General features: G+C 36.2%; 1 protein-coding gene across 5 annotated transcripts in view; it reads left to right on the plus strand.

Moving 5' to 3' along the window:
- The window catches only part of MLLT10 (MLLT10 histone lysine methyltransferase DOT1L cofactor), a 219,936-nt gene that overhangs the window by 77,122 nt on the left and 119,011 nt on the right, over window positions 1-23,803 (plus strand). For all 5 annotated transcript variants that reach the window (XR_010661422.1, XM_065921077.1, XM_065921078.1 and 2 more), the window contains exons 6-8: window positions 7,390-7,493; window positions 9,959-10,052; window positions 11,957-12,052. Coding sequence is in view for 4 of the 5 variants with exons in the window: in XM_065921077.1 (XP_065777149.1) it covers window positions 7,390-7,493; window positions 9,959-10,052; window positions 11,957-12,052 (294 nt within the window). In the remaining variant the exon portion in view is untranslated. The remainder of the gene's footprint in view (window positions 1-7,389; window positions 7,494-9,958; window positions 10,053-11,956; window positions 12,053-23,803) is intronic.

Genomic DNA, 23,803 nt, shown 5'->3' on the forward strand with positions numbered 1-23,803 from the left:
AAACCAAAACTACCATAAAATGTGGTATCATTGAATTACAAGAAGATAGCAGTAGAGGTGGAGAAGGCAATGGCACTCCACTCCAGTACTTGCCTGGAAAATCCCATGGATGGAGGAGCCCATGGGGTCGCTAAGAGTCGGACACGACTGAACGACTTCACTTTCACTTTTCACTTTCATGCGTTGGAGAAGGAAATGGCAACCCACTCCAGTGTTCTTGCCTGAAGAATCCCAGGGACGGGGAGCCTGGTGGGCTGCTGTCTGTGGGGTCGCATGGAGTTGGACACGACTGAGCGACTTAACAGCAGCAGCAACAGTAGAGGAAAACTTAGAAATCGTGACCCTGCTTCCATTTTTCTTTTTTCCAAAGGATTAGTGGTAGGTAGCTAATTTTTTATTTTGTATTGGGGTATAGCCAGTTAACAGTGTCGTGATATTTTCAGGTGAACAAACGAAGGGACTCAGCCATTCGTATGTGGATAGCTATTAAGAGAAGTGTTTGTTTTGTTTTTCTTGAAGTATGGTTGATTTACAAAGTTGTATTAGTTTCAGGTGTTCAGAAAAGTGATTCAGTTCTATCTATATAACACATAAATACATATATATATATACTTTTTCAGATTCTTTTATATTGTAGGTTATTGTTATTAAAGATATGAATATAGTTCCCTGTGCTGTATAATAAGGCCTTGTTGTTTACCTGTTTTATATATAGTAGTATGTATATGTTACTCTCAGATTCCAAATTTATCCCACCATTCCCCTTTGGCAACCATAGATTTGTTTTCTATGTCTGTGAATCAGTTTCTCTCTCTTTCTCTTTTTTTGTTTCTCTTTTTAAATAAGTTCTTATTTTTTTTTTTTAGATTCCACATGTAAGTGATACATTTGTTTTTTTATGACTTACTCCTCTTAGCATGATAATATCTAGGTCCATTCATGTTGTTCTAGATGGTGTTATTTCATTCTTTTTAATGACTGATATTCTGTTGTGTACACACACACACACACCCACCCACCCACCCACCCACTATGTATTTTTTAATCTATTCATCTGCTGATGGACACTTAGGTTGCTTCCATGTCTTGGCAGTTGTAAACAGTGCTGCTTAGAACATAGGGGATCACATATCTTTTCATATGATAGCTCTATTTTTAGGGGTTTTTTTAACCTCCATAATGTTTTCCATAGTGGCTACATCAGTTTATGTTTGCACCAACATTAAATACCGTATCTCTTGTATTCAGGCTGCATTGTGACTTGCTTTTGACTAATAAAATGCAGTGACAGTGACATTGTGTGACCTCTCTCTGGCTTGGTGATCTGTTTCCTGTACCCGTTGGGGTGTCCTCCCTGTTTCTATTCCTCTAATGATATGTTATGTTTAGGTTGAGGGCTGGAGTATTGGGTGATTCTGTGCCACAGAGGTTGGTTTCTTCCTTTTGCTGCACTTTTGTGATAACGACCCCCCGCCACCTCCGTCAGTGCTACATTGCTGTTGTTTATGATTTGATGTTCTGGACTTCTGATTTCTTTGTTGTTTTGGTCCAGACTCATGACGGGGCTTCTGTATACCTGGACCTCAGGGTTTTACCATTTTATTGCCTCCTCCCTTTGGCTGACTTTGCTTTACATCTCTAGAAAGACTTGTGAGGGAGAAGCTTCCTGCCTCTCCTAAAATGCGAGAAGATCTCTGATGATGTCGTTAACAGAGCCTGGGGTCAGGAACTTTTCTTGCACCTTGTTCATGAGTTAACACTTTTTCTTCTCTGTCTTCCTAACCATCACACTCATGCCCTGAGTGCGACAGGGTTTGCTTCCAGTCCCCCAGATGCTCAGGGCTTTTGAAAGGAGTGTCTGGTCAAGAGGTGGGATTTCATGTCTTTTCCTCAGTGGCACCTAATCCTGTCCTTTATGCCTGCACAACCAAGAGAGATTCTTTGTGGTTGTTTTGCCTCCTTGCTCCCAGTTTTCCCTCAGAGCTTCTTGTGAGTCTTCCTGGAGTAGAGCCTGTTGAGTAGGTGTTAACTCCTGTCTGTGGTTCCACTGGTTCTGTACTATTGCAGTAACCCATAATCAGCCTTTTTAGCAGTTTGTTAAAATTTTAGCTGATTTCTTAGCTGCACCCCTTCCTCCACATCTTCCGTTGCTACGTTATTATTGGAGAGTCTCTGAATGGCCTGTGATTTTCAGGTGGCTTGGGAGAGGGTGTCCCCTTCCAGGCTAATTGGTTGCCTTTGCAACTGCAAATCTTTCATAGTTTCACAACAAGAAAAGTTGTGATTTTTAAAAAAATTTTAAATGGCTTTTTGTTAATAGATTTGGAGTGATGTTCTCTCAGCTCTCTACTTTTTAGGTAGAGTTGGAATCTGGCCTTAAATCCTTTTGATATATGAACATTGTTTCTGTTACTCAAAATGTTAGGTCAAACTATGACTTTTTTCCCTACTTAAAGTGAAAACTTTTAGGCTGTGAGTTTGCTTCTGATTATAACTTTATTCACATACTTGATATTTTATTTAGATGTATTTTTGTTGTTTGGGATTATTTTCTCAGTTCTTTAGTTTATAATTTTTCTTCTCAATCCAACAGCTATTTAATGAGAAAATAAAAACTTTCAAATCACTTTTTTCATACTTTATGTGTTTTGGAAGCTCTTGATCATTGCATATACATATACTTATAATTGTTACATCCTTTTTATTATTATAGAATCTCTCAAAGACTGTTTTTTATCTGATATAATGAACCTCTTCAGCTGCCTTGTGCTTGGTTGCCTTTTGCATAGTATATCTTTTTTTCATCCTTTTACTTTTAACTTTCTTGTGTCTTCAAACCTAAAGTATGCATACTATAAGCAGCATATAGAGCTTTTTTTAAATCCAGTTTATCAGTCTCTTCATATTCAGTGCTGTTAATATGATTGGATTTACATCTTCCATTGTACTTTTAAATTATATTTTCTCGGATTATTTTGTTAGTGGTTGCTCTTGGGTTTATAATATTCATCTTAATTCATAGAATCTGCTTAACCTCCAGTAAGATATAAAAAGTTCATGGCATTTATTTTATTTCTTTGCTCCCCACTTTTGTGTTATTACTATTATAGATATTTTGTCTCTATATAATAGTACAAGCCCCAAAATAGTTTAAATTATTGCCCTATATAATCTTACATATTTTAAAGAAACTAAGAGAAAGTGAAAGTGAAAAGTGAAAGTGAAGTTGCTCAGTCGTGTCTGATTCTTTGCGACCCTGTGGACTGTAGCCTACCAGGCTCCTCTGTCCATGGGATTCTCCAGGCAAGAATACTGGAATGGGTTACCATTTCCTTCTCCAGGGGACCTTCCCAACCCTGGGATCGAACCTGGGTCTCCCGCATTGAGGCAGATGCTTTTAACCTTGGAGCCACCAGGGAAGCCCCAAACTAAGAGAAGACTCCCACAAACTAAACTAAGAGAAGATGCACACAAATGTATTTATAGAGTGTGTTTTTCTGTTTACCATTTTTGTTTCTGTTCATTTCTTCCTATGGGTTCTAGTTACCATCTGATGTTATTTCCTTACTCTAGAATAGCTTTTTCCCCATTCTCTTTCTTTGTGTTGTCATTGTTACATATATTATGTTTCTATATGTTATAGTCCCAACAGTACAATTTATGGACATTGTTTTAGGTAATTGCTTTTTAAATTAACAAAGTGAGAAAGAAATATCTGTGTTTTTCTTAAAAGGTAAGACTCACTTTATGGATGGCTCTGAAAACTCTGCAGTGTCACTGCAGTCTCCACTCCTTCACAGTCCCTATTCATTCCTGCAGGTTCTTGCCTTCTACATTGTAATGGTCCACAGCTGCCTCTGTGAATGACCTTGTGCCATTTTGAAACATCAGTGATGTAAAAATGTGTTGAGTCCTTGATGAGCTTCAGTCCCCAGAGTTTTCTTTTGCTGTTTTTAGTTAAGTTCCTATGTATAGAGTGATAAACTGAGCCCTGGAACCGAGAAACTTGACTGAGAAAAGGAGATTTTGACCCAGTGGAAAATCTGGATATGTTCATTATCCACAAACAATGGATTTCATTGGTTAAAAAAAAAAAGTACTGTCTTTATCATTTCCTACAGAACTGTCTTTGTCAGAGCTCTTTCTGTGTGTTTTTAAATTGGTCTATATATGTGTTTTTAAAAATTTCAGCTTTACTGAGGTGTAAGTGATTGGAGTTCTTTGTTTTTATATGTGCATTGCAGTGGTTGTCTAGTGTCACTTGATTTTAGCTTAAGGAATTTCTTTTTGTAATTCTATTAGAAATTCTTTTGTAAATCTGTTAGATTTGGAGAAACAAAGTATCTGTTTTTTTGGTTCTGAGAATATTGTTATTTTATCTTTATTTCTGCAATATAGCTTTTTCTGAATGTAGGATTCTTGTTCTTTGAGCATTTTGAATGTTGTTCTACTGCTTTCTGTCTCCCATTTTATTTCTAATAAGACCTCAGGTTTCCTTGTGTATGATGAGTGAAGAGTTTCTTATTTTTGCCTTTCATTAATTTGAATATGGATCTGTTTGTGTTTATCCTATATGGAGTTTGCAGAGCTTTTTGGATGTGTTGGTTATTGTTTTTCATCAAATTTGGGAAGTTTTCAGCTATTATTTCTTCAGATACAGTGTATGTCCCTTTCTCTTCTCTCATAATTTTCTCCTTAACCATCTGTTAATGCAGTTAATGGTGTAGCATATTTCTCTGAAACTGTTCTTTAGGTGGTATTATTGAAAACATCTGTTTTTTTAGATTGTATAATCTGTTGATCTGTTTTTAAAGTGATTCTTTCCCTACTGCCAACTCAAATCTACTGTTCAGTGCTTTTAGTGAGTTTTAAACTCGAGAATTCTATTGGTTGTTGGTCTAGGTCCAACATCTTGACTCCCCTTAAAGGCAGGTACCAGTGCCTGCTTTTTTCCCCTGTGACTGAGTCATATTTTTTCTTTTCGTGCCTTATGATTTTTTGTTAGAAATTAAGCATGGTGGGGGAGGTAGCCACTCTAGAGAGTGATTCTCTCTCCTGTGGAGACAGAGCCTCTGCGCTAGTGCTTTCTCTGGAGCTGGGGGTGGAGACAGCGCCCCGCTTCTGCTGGACAGACGCCTGTCCTCTGACAGGTCCTGGCAGGAGGGAAGGCTGTAAGTAGCCCAGCTTGTCCCTCCTAGCATGTAGCTTCCATTCTGCGAGCCAGCTGATAGAACACTGGGAATCTTGGCCTGTTGTTAGGGTTGGGAGTCTGTGAGTAGGAGCTATCAGGATGAATAGTGGTACGAGAGTCACTGGAGACCTGACCCTGGAGACCTGACCCTCCTTGGATAAAACTCTAGGCTTGGGGAGAGGGGGAGCCCTCACCTTCTTGACAGCACTACCCAGAAAGGAACTGCCATCACATGGAGCTGTGGGGGTGAGGGTGGTAATGGGGACACATCCAGGCTCAAGTGCCACAGATGCTCACTGTTCTTAATGAGATTTAGTAGATTATCTTGGATAAAATAGTCTCTTTGCTGCATGCCATTAGGACAGTTTTCAGAGAGTTTAAGTTGACATACAGTATTATATATGTACAGATATACAGTATAGTGGCATAATTTTTAGAGGTTATATTCCATTATAGTTATTATAAAATATTAGTTATCATCCCTGTGTTGTAGTGTATATCCTTGTAGCTTATTCCAGATGGCACAATGGTAAAGCATCTGCCTGCCAGTGCAGGAGACGTGAGAGATGTAGATTAGATACCTGGGTCGGGAAGATGCCTTGGAGTAGGAAATGGCAACCCACTCTATTATTCTTGCCTGGAAAATTCCATGGAAAGAGGAGCCTGGTGGGCTACAATCCATGTGGTTGTAAAGAGTCGGACATGACTGAGCACACATACACTCGGGAGCAGCTTATTCTATACAGAGACTTCAAGTGGTTCTTTTTCACCTATGAAGTATTTAATTCACTGAGGAGAGGATTCCTGGACCTCTTAACTCTGCTATTCCATATATCTGGAAGGCCTAACTCCTTAAAAGTGATATCTGTCATAATGTTTAGTTTTATTGAATGGTCAAATGATGGTGTCTTTTCACTGTCAATTGTTTTGGAAGTTACTGAGATATTCTTTGAGGTCTGTTTGCATATTGCCCCTGAATATTTTAAGATATTACTGTTTCAACCTGCTTTGTACTTTTCTTTTAAAAATTTAATTTTATCATTTATAGGCTAAAATATGTATGTTAGATTATCCCATTATAATTGTTTGATACTGCCTTCTGGTAATGTGAACAGTTAGAGATGCTCTTATGATTGTTAGTGTGTCTTGGTTAGTTTTGTTGTAATTTGGGTTTTTCTTTTTTAGACATACAAAGTAATTTTTGTAATTCAGTTCAGTCTCTATCTTTCAGCAGAGAAGTTGAAATTCATTTACCTACTTGTCTAAATATTAGGCTTTTGGAAACTGTGTTCTTGTAAATATTATTGAATGGTGTAATTTGGCACCACAGTGCATTGTGGGAAAAACTTCTCCAAGTTAAAAAATAGATGTGATCCTATTGATGTTGGCTAGGTTATACCTTATTCAGATTGGTTTATTTTTAGAATTGCATCATCTGATTATATGTAGTTAGGCATTAATTTTTTGTATACTTACAGTCAGTTGATAATTTTATTTATTATATACTTGAAGATTGCTATTTTTGTAATTTAGCCTTTCATTATCAGCTATTTTCACCTGAGAAAAAGGGCCAGGTAGATGTCAAAGTTGCTGGGAGTGTTCATTGGCCAGTAGCTCTTGGGGGCACCTCTGATCTTTTAAAAGTGTTTCCTCCCAGACCTAGTGTGTCAGGTTAGCAGGGCTGATTGATAGCTCATATGGAAGGGATTCTGTGAACAGTTGGAATGACCTAAACTTTGCTCATTCATTAAGGTCTGTCCTTCACCCATTGAGTCCCAGCTCCCTTTATCCAATTCCTTTCTGTATGCTCACTTCCAGCAGAAAAGAAAGACAAACCTCATTTTACATTTTTGTTACAGGAATCAGTTAAATAGTGGACAGGAGATTTTAATACCGAGGTGGCGTAAGCTATATTCTTCACCCTGGCCTCATTGCCTGTAAGGATTCCTCCTGTCTTGTGGGATTTTTGAGTCTAGGAAACTGTGCCTTGTGAAATCCTACGAGGACTATTTATGTCTGTATTGATGTTTTCATATTTGTATTGCTTGTAAAATAGATATAAATAGAAAAAAATAAATTTATATTTTGGAGTAGATTAGTTAGTAAGCCTGATTTTGAGCTGTGAAGATAACTATAAAATCCATATCTGTATAAAGCACTTGTAAGGTTTTTATTTATTTATTTTTCTTTACCCTAAGACTTGCTACATTTGTGATGAACAAGGAAGAGAAAGCAAAGCAGCCACTGGTGCTTGCATGACATGTAATAAACATGGATGTCGACAGGCTTTCCATGTGACATGGTAAGTATGTTTTTGTCATTTTACAGAACTGAAATTCGGAATACCTTGTAAGTTAAAGACGTAGGTACCCAAATATTACTTAAACTAAATTTTGTTGGTATAGTTTGTATGTTTATATTTACTTACTGTAATAAAAATAATTCTAATAATTGAGTGTATTTACCAGAGTGAATTTCCAGTAAGTAACCCTGGTTCTAGTGTCTTATTCAGTTTTATTTTGCCCAAGATATTTCTGTTGTTTACCTACTCTTTGATTTGTTATTAAGATTACAAGAGCTGATGTAGATAAACTTAGTGCAGTGCCTGAAATACTAGTAAGGATTTAGTGAATGGTAGTGTTTTTTTCACTGCCTGTATTTCAAGAGGGGAAAAAAAGGCAATCACCATCATTCTCTATATAATAGTGGCTATTCCTTATAAAGTTTCTTAAATTTTTAAATGACCTTCTATTTTTATTTTGTTCATGCTTCCTTTTATTTTTATCCATGTACATATTCATTGCATAATTTTAATAGCAGTTTAAATGAAACATTGTTTTCTGATAATTTCTCACAAAAAAATTTTGATGAGATGATATAAATACAGTCCATAGCAGCATGGAAATGACTACATTATATCCTATCAGATATTGGTATTGAATTAACATTTCACAGATTTTCAGACACTTTGTTTCCAAATTGTTTTGTTAATGTGTGCTACTGTAAGGAGCATTTTGTGCATTTAACAAACACAAATTTAACTTCCTTAGAATACTAGTTAATGATAATAAGTGTCATGTGTTGAGTATTTGGGTTTCCCTGGTGGCTCAGGGAATTCTGCCTGCAGTGCAAGAGACCTGGGTTTGATCCCTGGGTTGGGAAGATACTCTGGAGAAGGAAATGGCAACCCACTCTGGTATTCTGCCTGGAGAATCCCATGGACAGTGGAGCCTGGCAGGTACAGTCCATGGGGTCACAAAAAGTTGGGCATGACTGAGTGGCTAATACACATTGAGTATTTACTATGAAATGGGCAGTTCTTTTTTTTTAAAATAAAAATATTTATTTATTTGACTGCGCCTGGTGTTAGTTGCAACATATAGAATCTTTAGTCGTGACCTGGAAACACTTAGTTGTGGCATGTGGTTTCTAGATGTAGTTCTCTAGTCAGGGACATAGAGCATAGACTGGTGGTTGCTACGGGGGAGTAGGATGGGAGAGGGCAGGATTGAAAGTTTGGGACTAGTAGTTGTAGATGCAGACTAATAAATATGGGATGGATAAACAACAAGGTCCGACTGTTAGAGCACGGGGACCTGCATTCAGTATCCTGTGATAACTATAGTGGAAAAGAATATGAAAAAGAGTGTGTGTGTGTATATGTATGTATAACTGAGTCACTTTGATGTACAGCAGTAATTAACACAAAGTTGTAATTCACCTGCTGCTGCTGCTGCTAAGTCACTTCAGTCGTGTCCGACTCTGTGTGACCCCATAGACAGCAGCTCAACAGGCTCCTCTGTCCCTGGGATTCTCCAGGCAAGAATACTGGAGTGGGTTGCCATTTCTTTCTCCATTGCATGAAAGTGAAGTCGCTCAGTCATGTCCGACTCTTAAGCGACCCCATGGACTGTAGCCTACCAGGCTCCTCTGTCCATGGGATTCTCCAGGCAAGAGTACTGGAGTGGGTTGCCATTGCCTACTCCAGTAATTCAACTATACCTCAGTAAAAAATAAATTTAAAAAAATTTCCTTAATATTGTACTTAATTTTCCAAAGATGAAAGACCTTCTTTGTCTGTGACATACATACTAGTACTATAATTTTGGAATGTTGAAAGTGGAAGGTCAAATTGACAAAATGGTTATAAACATTAACACTTCATAAAAAAGATATTATCATAACTTTAGGTTTTAATTTCATTTCTTCCCTTGTTTTTGACTAGAAAAACACAGCTTCTGTTTTTCTTATCTATTCTACTATGTTATGACTTGAAGCATTTTACTTCTAACAATATAATCTGCGTTCATGGGTGAATACCATCACATGTCATGTAAGCCCTTTAGATACCTGGCCTTTTCTAATTGTACCTGTGATACAGATTGAAAAGTCAAATGAAGTGTTAAGTTTGGGGTGGTGAGGATATCTTTCAAGAAATTTAATGTCTATTTGGTGACTTAAAGCATGCAAAAATCTCTATCCTTATTAGAGATGGATAAAAAGTTTTATTTTAAACCATGTATATAGTCTTAAAAATATAGCAATCAAAAGATGGGGTGGAATGTTCTTAGTCTCAGCTAGAATAAAGCCTTTTATTTTCCCCTTTTCTCTTAAGAGATACCTGCGTGCTTGGAATTGAATTTTAAGTTTCACATCTATATGTCCACATCCACATATACATAAATACACGCACATGAGGTGTTTTACACACACACATGCATATACTGTGGTTTAAACCTTGTTGATGTCCTCGGCTTTTCTTTTCAGTGCTCAGTTTGCCGGACTGCTTTGTGAAGAGGAAGGTAACGGTGCAGATAACGTCCAATATTGTGGCTACTGTAAATACCATTTTAGTAAGCTGGTAAGAATCTGTCTTGAATTTAATTTACAATTATAATAATTAGCTTTGAATTGAGTCTTAAGGCATCCCTGTTTTGGGGGTTGCTTTTGCTCCAGATTGAGTTTTCTTAGTGTGTTTGTTGGGAATTAAAAGCTGTGTAGTTTTAGAAGATTTTGCTTTGCTTGAGTTCATTTACAAAGGTGACTGTTCTAAAATACACTAGTTTAGAGTATATATTAATAGTTAATAGTAACTGTTGGTATACATTTAGTAGAAAATAAAAATGTGTAAAGAACTCTTTATAATTTACCACTGTTTTCAGTTAACTTAATTTTGGACATTTGATTATGTAATTTGTGATTCCCTGTCACTTTGTTTCACATCTTTTTGCTTTATTACTATTACTGGTTTTATTACTTGTTTTCATTTTTATTTGCTTGGAGGATAGTAACACTGAAACAAGGTTCTTTTGTAGCTTGTTCATTAGAGGTCTTGAGAAAGAAATATTTAAATACAACTTTGGGAATATTTTAGATTTGATTAGTCTTTACTGTCACATAGTAACATGGATAAGTTAGTACTATTTGATTAATCATTGTATATTTTGTGTCTGTGTTCCTTTGAAGGATCAGTATTTCTTTAATTCCCCATTGTCTGTTTCTCAGTCTTTAGTTGATACCATATTTGTATACTGAAAATTGAAGGCTTCTTTGTTTTTCTTTAATGTCTTCTTGTTATTTTTTTATTGTTCCTTTTCTCTGTTGAATAGGACTGTTTTTTTTAAGAAAAGGAACTCTTTTTCATGAAATGAGCAGCTTATGACTCCAGTATTCTGGCTCTTGCATATAAAGTATTGAGAGTGTATATATATTATTTGATATTGAAGATACCAAATAACATATACTTACTGATTTATTTTTTTAATGACTGCCAAAGAATATCAGAGTCTTCTAGGAGAAATTTTGAGATAGTAAAATTGAAAATTTACTTTAAGATACTAAAAGCATATTGGAATCTTTATTTTCTAAATCAGATGATATAGATAAAATATAGAAATAATGAAAATGGGATTTGGAATTTGTGCAAATAGAATTTTTTCATTGTTAGTTATTAATGTGCTGTTATCCTATTTGGTGACTGGGGAAAAGTCTGTTTAATAATTTAATTAGATTGTATGAGCTCTGTGTTTGCAAGGAATTTGATCATCTTTTATAGTCATTTTTATCTAGTTTAAACTAATTAGTTATGGTACCACCAAGTTTTAACACCTGAAATAACTCTCACTGTCATACTTTATTATGAATCTATGTGAGTCTTTTAAACAAAAATGTGTGTTACTTTTAGTATTGCTTTGAAAAATGCATGAGTGTAATGCTGACATTTCCCTTTTTTTTTTTTTTCTCTATATGAACTGCAGAGACATATTTTTAGAAAATAGTATGCCTTAATACTGAAAGTGTGAGATTAAAAGGCTTCTTACTTTTCCTACTGGCATAAAGTAACTCTTAAAAATTTTTCTTCTGGTCTTGGCATCCTTCTTCAATATGGTATTCTCTACTTTTTGTTGAAATGTCTTTTATATTTTAAAGCAGACATTGAAAACTATAGTTGATCTTGGTAATGAGGTGGTTTTGTAATAAAGTGACAAATAAGCCACTGCTTATTTGAAAATATTGTCTGTTTTCACACATTTTAATAAATGTACAAAAATATGGCATTAATGTTAGGTTTAGGCTTATATTTTCTTTTATAATGAAATAGATAATATATGGATGATGTCTGAATTGGATTATGTAGTTTGAAATAGCCTTTTTTTTCCCTTCAGTAGACATTTTAAAATATTTCACACTTGAATTGGTCTTAACCTAACAAGATTTAAAACTTTATATACATATACCTATATGTATATATATTTTCTCTTTTAGAAAAAGAGCAAACGGGGATCTAATAGGTCATATGATCCAAGTTTAAGTGATTCTTCCTCTCACTCTCAGGATAAACATCATGAGAAAGAGAAAAAAGTAAGTGGATTTGTTGTTGCTAAAATGTACCACATCTACTTAATAGATTTTTTTCTTTTTTAGATAAAATTAAGTTCTTGATAGCTGAATGAAAACATTGAAGTACTGAAAATTTTTGGCTGCGTATTAAGTCAAAAAGTAGGTTTAAAATTGTATGCCATATTTGTGAATATGGTCATGCCCATTTCAACTGAAGATTTGAAATATTAAAAACTTGATTGAAGGCATGAGAACAATTTCTTACATGTGTTACTCTGGTTATCTGTTGAAATCTTTGATTCACTTTAGTAATAATGGTTTATTGCTAGATATTATTAACTCATTTCACATGTAAGAAAGAATCTCATCAGGTTTTCCCTTGTAATATAGAAGATTTTGAAGTTCGATATATTCTTGACTGTCCTCCCCGCCCCCCGCCCCACTGCCCCATGTGCTAATGGTTTATTATTTTTTTAATCATCAAATGTCATACCATTATTTGATAATATTTTGTCACTTATTTAAAAGACTAAAAGCTTGCCAAATACTAATCTGTCGTCTTCTGACTTACCTGTTTTCTGCTTACATTTTACTTATTGTAAAGGATATGAGTAATATTTTAGTAAACCAATAAGTATTATAGAATCATTCTTAGAACATATTGCCCACATAGGAAAAGGATACAACTGTGAATTGTTTTCAACGAAGTGAAGAACTTCTTCAGTTAGAAAAGGGTATTACTCTTAAGCAGTTGGTTTCAACTAGTTGGGAACATATTTCTGCAGATTGTGCTGAAAACTAAATCACGTAACAATTTCATGTTTGTAAAACAGGATTGGGAATGCAATTAAAATGCTAATGTTATTAAAAACAAATCTGAATTTAGTTAGAATTTGTTTCTTTTTTGAAGATAAATATTTTGAAAGCTTTATTTCTTTTTGTTTTGAATTTAATTTTCTAGTTATTAGTGAATAATAATTATAACATCATATTCTCCTTCAGAAGGTTTATATATTTTTGGTAGATCTTAGGTAGCAAGTACACATTCATTTTGAGTTCTTTAACGGAGTAGTTTTGTGATAATGAAAGCAGGGTTTGATTTTATTGTCTATTATTATCTGCATTGCTGATGGAAAAATGGCAGATTTAGTTTAATTAGCAGGTTTTGTCACAAGCATCGTGAAATTTTAAGCTTTTAAATCGTGAATGATAAGTCTTAGATAGGGCTTATTATAAATTGTGAAGAGGGAGGTCATACTAATGATGGTCTTATGGTCTGCCATTTCTTGAGCATTCTCTTCTTTAAAGAAGTATTTGCTGTATGACCACATTTATCTTGATATATGCCCTGTCATGTTATTTATAGAGCATAGTTAATATAGTACAGTATTTCATACATTTATTAATCTTCTTTCTCTCTAGGAATGAATTAAAGTTTTCATGTTATGAGTTTTTGCAGTTGTTGGATAGTAGATTAAAAAACAATGTATTTAGTCAAACTTGTTTAGCATTAAATTCTAGCAGTTGTTATTTTCATTAGTAAGTAAATACTATTTGAAGTTTACTTTTAGGACATACGAATTTAGTACAATTTGATTTTGTTGTCACACTTAAAATTGACTTGTACTTTTTATTTTCTAATAATTTGAGATTTCTTGATAATTTATAAAGACCGTGAGATTATTATTGTTAAACTTGTTTTCTTGCCTTGGGAATATTTGAGAGGCAACTTTTAAATTATGGTATCTTGCTGTTAAGTGATGATATATTAATAGCTGTAGAAATCGGATGTTATAGGCTCTCTTTCTCTTCATCCCTCCTTACCTCTTTTAAGATTTTAACATCTAGTAGGGTTGTCTTGAAAATATGCATATCATGTTATAAAATGTTTTCACAGATAGTACTTATCATCTATTTAGATTTTAGTGTTGTAAAATACTGTATATTATGAACTGAATTTTGGTGATATTGTTCACAAGATATGTTAGAATCATATTCCCTGTGAGTTCTTTTATCAGCGTTCATTCTTGCACATATTTATTATTATATTTATGTTGATAAAGAGTATTTAATAGTAAATATTGTGTTATCTAACTCACTTATTTTAAAATGAAATCAATTTATGTTAACTTCTTATATATAATTGTAAGAAAATTCAAAAAATTCTTAAGCCTTTGCTTTTCAGAGAATTTCTGTGTGGACCAAGGTGTATTACTACTGGTTATTAACTGTGAAATGCCAGCAGGGAAAGAGGAGAAGTTACTGGTGAAATTCAACTTTGAATAAGGGACAGTTTCTATAAAAATTTAAAAATCGGCATATATAGTTTTAAAATAGGTGTTTGAAATGAATTAAAAGCTATGTTTAGTATAGAAGAGGCTTAATTCAATCATGAAACAATTTGGATCATGAATTATTGTTTATGAAGACTGTCTTCCCATTAATGTTAGCTAGTGTTCATTATAAAGTAGAATTTTTTTTAAGCCTAGCATGTTTGTGTTTATAGAAGCACTGCTGAAGAGCCAGGTGTGGGTGAGAGTTAGGAAATTAAAAGGTGTATCAGATTTGGAGACAGGTGGTTGTATTTGAGGCTCCCAGCTTCAGAAAGGATTTTTTTTTTTTTTTTCTGAAGACTTAAGTTGGAGGTCATCGATTTGAAATCAGTGGTTATTTCTTGTATTGAGATAATCTGTATCAGTTCATTTGATCCTCACTTTATCCTCCTTCCACTCATCAATGCTAATTTATAATGTATTAGTAGTATAGAACTAGGCTTACAGTACTTTACATCCATATTACCATTAGTGGTAGTGTATCTTATGGAAATATACTCAGTTCCAACTAGGTATGACAGAAATCCAACTGTCCCCTACTAAGTTAAAGGGATTTATCTCCTGCCCTGTATTCTACCCTCTTACTTGCCCTTGATTCCATTCTGTTATTAGTAACTGGCAACAGATAAACAAGTTACTGCTAGAATAAGTACTGTTAGGGTGTCATGGGAGGTTGGGGGAGATGGGTTTTTGGTTGGTGTTTTGTGAGCCTCAGGGGACTGACTGGACTTCCCATTTGTTTAGGAATTTTTGTCTCTTTGAAGAGTACTGGGCTACTTCTGTGTTCCTTAAAGGAGGAGTAAAACTCCCTCTTTTTTGTAAGGAGTAAAACTCTTAGTCACAGAGTTGTCATTACTTCTCTTTTTTTTTTTTAATTTTCACCTTTGAGAGTTACCTAGCACCTCCTGTGTTTGTACTTCCCTTTAGAAATCTTTCACTCACATTAAAACTTTCAGCTTCTACATGTACAAAGAGTTAAGAGAGGCCAAGGCTTTTCAGGAATAGTAATTTAGAATATTTGGGAGTGTGTGTGGTGGAGCTAAAGAGTGACAGGAGATGTGATTAATTAAGAAGTATAGCATTTATAACTAATGCTAGTTTTATCTTTCTATGTTGGGCAGCCAGTCAGAATGATTAACATATTTTTTCCCCAAAATGTTTAATTTTACAGTAGCTTAAGAATTTTGAGAAGAGTTGCAAAAATACTACACATTATTTCTCTGTGCCATTCGCCCAGACTCTCAAGATGTTAGCATTTCATCCCATTAGCCTTTTCTTGTCCTCCCTTCTCCCCTGCCTTTTCTTTCTCTCTCTCTCTCTCTCTGTGTAGTCTTTATTCCCCTGAACTTTAGACAGTAAATTATGAATATAATGCTGTTAGCCTAAGTATTTCAGTGTATAATTTTAATAAAAAGAGGAACTTCCTACATGATTGCAGTATAAAGTCAGTAAATTAACATTATTGCAGAACTATTGGATCTTCAGATCCTGGTTGGATGTCCTCCATGCTAAAGGAAGGAAACTTGTTTTCAGGTTCAGAATCCAGTCCAGGATCACACATTGCATTCAGTTGTTCTAGTCTCTTATTTTTTTTCCCTGTCTGGAATATTTCCTCTTTCTTTCTTTGTCTTTCGTGATCCTAACGCCTCTCGTCGTTTCAGGTTCTCCCAGATTCCAACAATGGGTTTTACAGCCACACCGCTGGCTTCGCTCTCATGCAGGCATTTTCTGAAATAGCCTACATTTTATGTTTGTTTGGAAGCTAGTCCTTACTTACGTATTGATTGCTGTTTGGAAAGACTGACATTTTTAAAACCAGAAAGTATTAGTTCCTTTTTGTCAGTGGTCTTCACAATTTAGTTTTTCTTTACTATAAATAGTAAAAAGACTACACTTTTAACATATTACCTAGAAAAATCTCTTTACTTAAGTCATTCATTAAGTACATTTTCTCTTTTTTATGTTACCAAGGGCACCAATTTTACTTACTTACCTCAGGGCACCAATGTTGCTAAACTTTGTTACTACCTAACTAGAACCCCCTTTCCTCTACTTTTCAGTTACATTAATGTTTTTTCTCCTTTAGCTTTCCTTAACAGCCCCCTGAAAGACTGAGAATAGTCTCTCCCATGCTCATTAGGCTTTCACTCATCATTTCCTCAAAGTCTTTCCAGATCTTGCCCACTAATTCCTTGAAACTCCTACATTTTTAGTTGTTGTTGTTGTTGTGGTAGCATCCTGTGCATATAACAAAAATGTGTATCAGTTACCAGTTGCAGCATAACAAATTACCCCAAAATTTAGTGACTTAAAATTATAATAAATATTTATTATCTCGTAGTTTCTTTAAGTTAGAAATTTAGATAGAGTTTGCTAGATATGCCTTGCTCAGGGTCTCATCAGATTGTAGTCAAGATGTAGGCAGGAATACAGTCATTTGAAAGCTTGACTAAGGCTGATAGGTATGCTTCCAAGATGGCTTAATAACATGACCAGTAAGTTGGTGCTGGCTGAGGAAGAACCCCAGTTTCTTGCTGTATGACCTCTCTGTAGGACTGTTTGAGTGTCCTTACAATTACCTAGCTTTTCGTCAAATGAGTTAACTTTTCCCAGAATAAGAGAGAGCATAGTAAAAACTACAGTATTTTTTGTGACCTGGCCTCAGATGTCACATGGTGTGTGCACGCATAGGTTCACATCCCCCTAGTTGAATGCCTGTTTTTTACCCATTGGGTTATATATCTGTGGATGCAGCCAACTGTGGAAAAAATTCCAGAAAGTTCCAAAAGGAAAAACTTGAATTTGCTGGGCTCGGGCAACTATTTATATAGCATTTACATTTTATTAGGTATTATAAATAATCAGGAGATGGTTTAAAATACACAGGAGGATGTGTAGGTTAAATGTGGATACTATGCCATTTTTTATGAAGGCTCCAACACGACTAAGCGACTTCGCTTTCACTTTTCACTTTCATGCATTGGAGAAGGAAATGGCAACCCACTCCAGTGTTCTTGCCTGAAGAATCCCAGGGACGGGGAGCCTGGTGGGCTGCTGTCTGTGGGGTCGCATGGAGTTGGACACGACTGAAGTGACTTAGCAGCAGCAGCAGAGCATCCATGGACCTTAGTATTGTCAGGGAGGGAGTCCTGGAACCAACCCCTTGTGGATGTTGAGGGATGACTGTATGTATGTACTTTGGATTAATACTAAAGAAGTTGTTGAGGAGAAGGAGTTTCAATGTAATAATGATGGAGAGGTGAAGCTAAGTGAATTTGGTAGATGAATAAAGTACTTATGAAGAAGTATACATGCAGCTCTTTTAAGGATTTTAAGAGGAGGAGAGAAGTAGGGTAATAACTGGAGGAATACATAAGATTAAGATATGGTAATGCACAAAGAAGAGAACTGGTGGGAGGTGGGAGGGGTGGAAAAAAAGGAGTGGTGGCATGTATGTGAGTAATGCTGTTACCCAAAAACAGTGTTAGTCTTTTAGTGGGTGTGGAGCCAAGACACATCAAGCTAACCATTGGACAAGAAATTATTTATTATTTCCAGCAAGTCAGGAGAACACTGGTGATCTCTCTTAAAGCGTTATCTCTTCAAGTAGCAAAATTGGGTAAGTTTTAAGCTGAGGCTACATGCATATTCACGAAGGAGCTTGAGCAGAGGAGAAATCAACATGGAACTGGGGCAGAGGTTGGCAAGAGTTCAGGTTTCAGCTGATTGGACTCGGGAGGGTCCATGTCGTTACTCTGTGCTCCATCGCTGGAGGGGTCGTTTGTTCCTGCAGTACTCTTGAAGACAGGTATCAGATTGTTATGTAACCTCTTTAGGAGGAACTAGGACTGTTTCATCACTGAAGTACGCAGTTTCTTGACTGCATTTCCTTTGTTCCCTCACTTCCCTTAAGATCATTAATTACGGAGACCTGTTCAAGGGCAAGCATTGCAACCAGGCCTCGATCATTAAATGTCTTGGGCCAGAAATGGCTTCTCTTATGCCAAGAAAGCCATGCCTGGTTCTCTTTCTCCAGGATGCTCTATCCTATCTGCTTACAACTTGGTCACCTAATAATGGAGCATAGAAGGTAGATGGGGGCAGAATCCCAGGGGAAATATGGCTAGGCGGATTGGGTATTAGGATAAGGAAACAAGTTGTTTTCAAAAGTGTTTAAAGCAAAACTAGGGAATGAAGGCATACAGTTTTGTGGGAAGGAAGTGTAGGAAGACTTTTATAGGAGCAAGAGTCTGAAAGAACTCAATGAGGTCCCAAGAACAAGTGACAGAGTCAGTCAACTGCAAGATTGTGACTAGAGCATAGTGAATTAGAGTAGAGCATGATGGCTAATATTTTGTTGGTGTGTTTTGACATCAGTTGTTGGGAGACACCTCTCTACGGGTCTGTCACATTTGTACACGTCTTTTAAGAATTTTTATATAATAAATGGTGTAGGAAAATGGCAGCACCATCCAGAGCAAGGCAGATTTGTGTGTCTTCTTGGGAGATAACAGAGATATATCTCTTCCTGGGGCGTTTGGCAGGCATTGGGTTCCCTAAACCCAAAGTTCCTCTCCTGAAATGCAAACCATTGTGTGTACAAGGGTTACCTGGGCTCCTTCAGATCATTCTGTCAGAATTGCGCGGGAACAGTGCAAATGCTGACACTATGGCTACTGCTGTTGCTATGAGTAATAAAGCTCCGTGTGTCCAGCCCACAAGTCTTTACGTTTTCTGCCAGCACCCATGTGAGTGCTGTTAGCTTGCAAGTACATTAAGACTCTTCCATTTTTTAGGTACAAGATGTGATTATAGCATACTAAAGGAGAATCTAAGTGAAAGCCATTGGAACTGAGAATGTTTAGAGACCCTGAGTCTTGTCCACTTAAGACTGGCCTTCTGTTTAACATTCGCACTGTTATAGTCAGGGGTGATGCAATACTGTGGCTGAAAGTCTTCACAAAGTCACAAGGAGGTGGAAAGTTACCTAAGGAACAAAATAATGGGCAGACAAAAACAAGAGGTCAGTCAGTCACTTCAGTCACTCAGTCTTGTCTGACTCTTTGTGACCCCATGGACTGTAGCATGTCAGGCTTCCTTGTCCACACCAACTTCTGGAGCTTACCCAAACTCATGTCCGTTGAGTTGGTGATGCCATCCAACCATCCCATCCTCTCTTGTCCCCTTCTCTTTCTGCGTTCAGTCTTTCCCAGCATCAGGGTCTTTTCATCAGATGGCCTTCAACTTCAGCATCAGGGCCTTCCAATGAATATTCAAGACTGTTTTCCTTTAGGATAGACTGGTTGGATCTCCTTGCAGTCCACGGGACTCTCAAGAGTCTTCTCCTAACACCACAGTTCAAAAGCATCAATTCTTCCAGGCAAACCATCTTTATGGTCCAACTCTTAAACATCCATAGATGACTACTGGAAAAACCATAGCTATGATATATGGACCTTTGTTGGCAAAGTAATATTTCCGCTTTTTAGTATGTTGTTTAGGTTGGTCATAACTTTTCTTCCAGGGACCAAGCGACTTTTAATTTCATGGCTATGGTCACCATCTGTAGTGATTTTGGAGCCCAAGAAAATAAAGTCTGTCACTGTTTCCATTGTTTCCCCATCTATTTGCCATGAAGTGATGGGACCAAATGCCATGATCTTAGTTTTCTGAATGTTGAGTTTTAAGTCAACTTTTCACTCTCTTCTTTCACTTTCATCAAGAGACTTTTTAGTTCTTCTTTGGTTTCTGCCATAAGGGTGGTGTCATCTGTATGTCTTAGGTTGTTGATATTTCTCCCGGCAATCTTGATTCCAGCTTGTGCTTCATCCAACCTGGCATTTCTCATGATGTACTCTGCATATAAGTTAAATAAGCAATGTGAAAATACACAACCTTGACATACTCCTCTCCCAATTTGGAACCAGTCTATTGTTCCATGTCCAGTTCTAACTGTTGGTTCTTGACCTGCATACAGATTTCTTAGGAGGCAGGTCAGGTGGTCTGGTATTCCCATCTCTTGAAGAATTTTCCGCAGTTTGTTGTGATTCACATAGTCAATGACTTTGGCGTAGTCAATAAAGCAGAAGTAGATGTTTTTCTGGAAGTCTCTTGCTTTTTTGATGATCCAACGGATGTTGACAACTTGATCTCTGGTTTCTCTGCCTTTTCTAAATCCAACTTGAACATCTGGAAGTTCACGGTTCACGTTCTGTTGAAGCTTGGTTGGAAATTTTTGAGCATACTTTGCTAGTGTGTGAGATGAGTGCAATTGTACTGTAGTTTGAACATTTTTTGGCATTGCCTTTCTTTGGGATTGGAATGAAAATTGACCTTTTCCAGTCCTGTGGCCACTGCTGAGTTTTCCAAATTTGCTGGTATATTGAGTGAAGCACTTTCACAGCATCATCTTTTAGGATTTAAAATAGCTCAACTGGAATTCCATCACCTCCACTAACTTTGTACGTAGTGATGCTTCCTTAGGTCCACTTGACTTAACAATCCAGGATGTCTGGCTCTAGGTGAGTGATCACATCATCGTGGTTATCTGAGTCATGAAGATTTTTTTTGCTTAGTTCTTCAGTGTATTCTTGCCACCTCTTCTTAATATCTTCTGCTTCTGTTAGGTCCATACCATTTCTGTCCTTTTTTGTGCCTATCTTTGCATGAAATGTTCCCATCTTTGCATGAAGTGAATGTTCATGGTGGAGAGTTCTGAGAAAACTTCGGTGCTTCACCGAAGAAGGGAATTGGAAACCACTTTAGTATTCTTGCCTTAGAACCCCGTGAAAGTATGAAAAGGCGAAAAGAGATAGGACACTGAAAGATGAACTCTCCAGGTTGGTAAGTGCCCAGTATGCTACTGGAGATCAGTGGAGAAATAACTCCAGAAAGAATGAAGAGATCGAGCCAAAGCAGAAACAAGACCCAGTTGTGGATGTGACTGGTGATGGAAGTAAAGTCTAATGCTGTAAAGAGCAGTATTATATAAACCTGGAATGTTAGGTCTGTAAATCAAGGCAAATTGGAAGTGGTCAAATAGGAGATAGTAAGAGTGAAAATTCACATTTTAGGAATCAGCAAACTAAAATGGACTGGAATGGACAAATTTAACTCAGATGACCATTATATCTATGACTGTGGGCAAGAATCCCTAAGAAGAAATGGAGTATCCCTCAAATGCAGTTCTTGGGTACAGTCTCAAAAACAACAGAATGATCTCTGTTCGTTTCCAAGGCAAACCATTCGATATCACAGTAATCCAAGTCTATACTGCAACCAGTAATGCTGAAGAAACTGAAGTTGAACGGTTCTATGAAGACCGGCAAGGCCTTCTAGAACTAACACCCAAAAAAGATGTTCTTTTCTTTATAGAGGACTGGAATGCAAAATGATGAAGGCAAGAGAGTTACCTGGAGTAACAGGTAAATTAGGCCTTGGAGTACAAAATGAAGCAGGTCAAAGGCTAGCAGAGTTTTACCAAGAGAACACACTGGTCTTAGCAAACACCCTCTTCCAACAACAGAAAAGACTGCACATGGGCATCACCAGATAGTCAATACAGAAATCAGATTGATTATATTCCGACCAAAGATGGAGAAGCTCTATACATTCAGCAAAAACAAGACCAGGAGCTGACTGTGGCTCAGATCATGAGCTCCTTATTGCCAAATTCAGACTTAAATTGAAGAAAACGAGATACAGATTAATAAATGATGGAGCCAGCATTTAAGACCAGGCATGCCTGACTCCACAGTCTATGGAATCTTTTTTTTTTTCCACCTAAGTCTTTCTGCCTTTTACTTGGAGGTTTAATAATCAGATTTCTTTAGAAGTTAGATAAATCAGGTGTATTACAAATTGAATTTATTTTTGATCTTAGTACAAATGTTGAAGTTCTCACATGTTCTTAATAGAATGCTAATACAAAGAATCTCTCTTGAAACCTTTAGTTTGTTCCAGGATGTTCTTAATTAGATTAGTGTTTGGGGTGGGGGGAAGAGATTTATAAAGAGCTTGTAACTTAGAAGGGAAAGATTCTTTGTTAAAAGTGGATAGATAGACAAAGTTACAAGTAGATGTGAATAGTCTTTTTGAAATTTTGCTTGAATTCAGGTATTCAGTATAAACATTATCTTGCTTGTATCAACTAAATGCCATGCCCACGAAATGGAATTTTATATGTAATTAAATTGGCTGAAGGCTAATTTCTTTATATGCAATAGAGTTACAATATTTGTAAGGTTGAGATTACATATAATGTAAAGACTTAAGTTCAGTTAGGTGTTTAGACTTATATTCCAACTCTCTAAGATCATAGTATTATGATGATTATAACAAGTTTTTCCCCTTAATAGTAAATCTATTTGTTAATATATTTATTTCCTATGTTACACTATGTAGTTTAATTTCCTTTTCCATAGATGAAGAAAAGGGACATTAGTGTTTTAAATTAGTAAATGTTTATGAAGCATCTACTTTATGTGGTTTATGTTCAAAATACTGTTGTCCCAGTAATGTTCTTTATAGCTGATTTAGAAGAAATTGATCCAAGATTCAATCAAGTATTAAATGTCTCTTTAGTTTTCTTTAACATAATCTTCAGGCTTTTCTACCTTTCACAATGTTGATATTTTTGAAGATTCCTTACTAGTTGTTTTGCAGCAGGTTCCTCAACTTGGATTTGTCTTTATAATTTCCCTTTGATTAAATTTATGTTGTTTAGTCGCTAAGTCTTGTGCAGCCCTTTTGTGAGAAATACCACCTAAATGGTGTATTCACAGTGCATCGTAACTTTTTTTTGTTTGCCATCATTCTGTCATATTCTTTCAGTGGGGATGGTGTTTAGGAACCATTTCTCTCTGAAGCAAGTCTCTGCCTGAGAACTAATCCCTGCCTGAAAGGTTAACTTGAGGCATCACTTCAGTCTTTCCTAGAGGGGGCTGCTTGCATTTATCTATTAGTTGTCCGGTACAAAACCCTTTCTTATTTCAGCTATCGTCCTCAAATCAGCCCTTGATGCTTTGCAGTAGGTACCATTGATGATTTTACAGTTGTCTTGTGGCTTCGTTCTCCCCTCACAAATGCTGTTACTATGCAGATCTTGTAGTTTTTTGTTCCACCTTGTTTGTATTTGTGGGTTCATGGAAGTACTTTGGCATTTGATTTTATTGTAAAATGTTGTTCCATGGGTTTTTAGTTTTTCTAAATAGTCTGTTTTTGTATGGAGTTTCAGAAAAACTAGTCTGTTGGCCACTATCTTCCTTTTATTCACTATGCTAATTTCTTGTTGTTTTAAAAGGGGTTTTCTATATTTATTATATCTTCTTTTGTCTATTTATAAACACTATTGACTTTAAAAAATATTTATCTACGTATTTGTCTTCCTCAGATCTTAGCAAAGTTATGTGGGATCTTTCACTGTGGTCTGCAGACTCAG

The sequence above is a fragment of the Muntiacus reevesi genome, chromosome 2 (genome assembly GCF_963930625.1).
Source record: "Muntiacus reevesi chromosome 2, mMunRee1.1, whole genome shotgun sequence".
Lineage (NCBI taxonomy): Eukaryota > Metazoa > Chordata > Mammalia > Artiodactyla > Cervidae > Muntiacus > Muntiacus reevesi.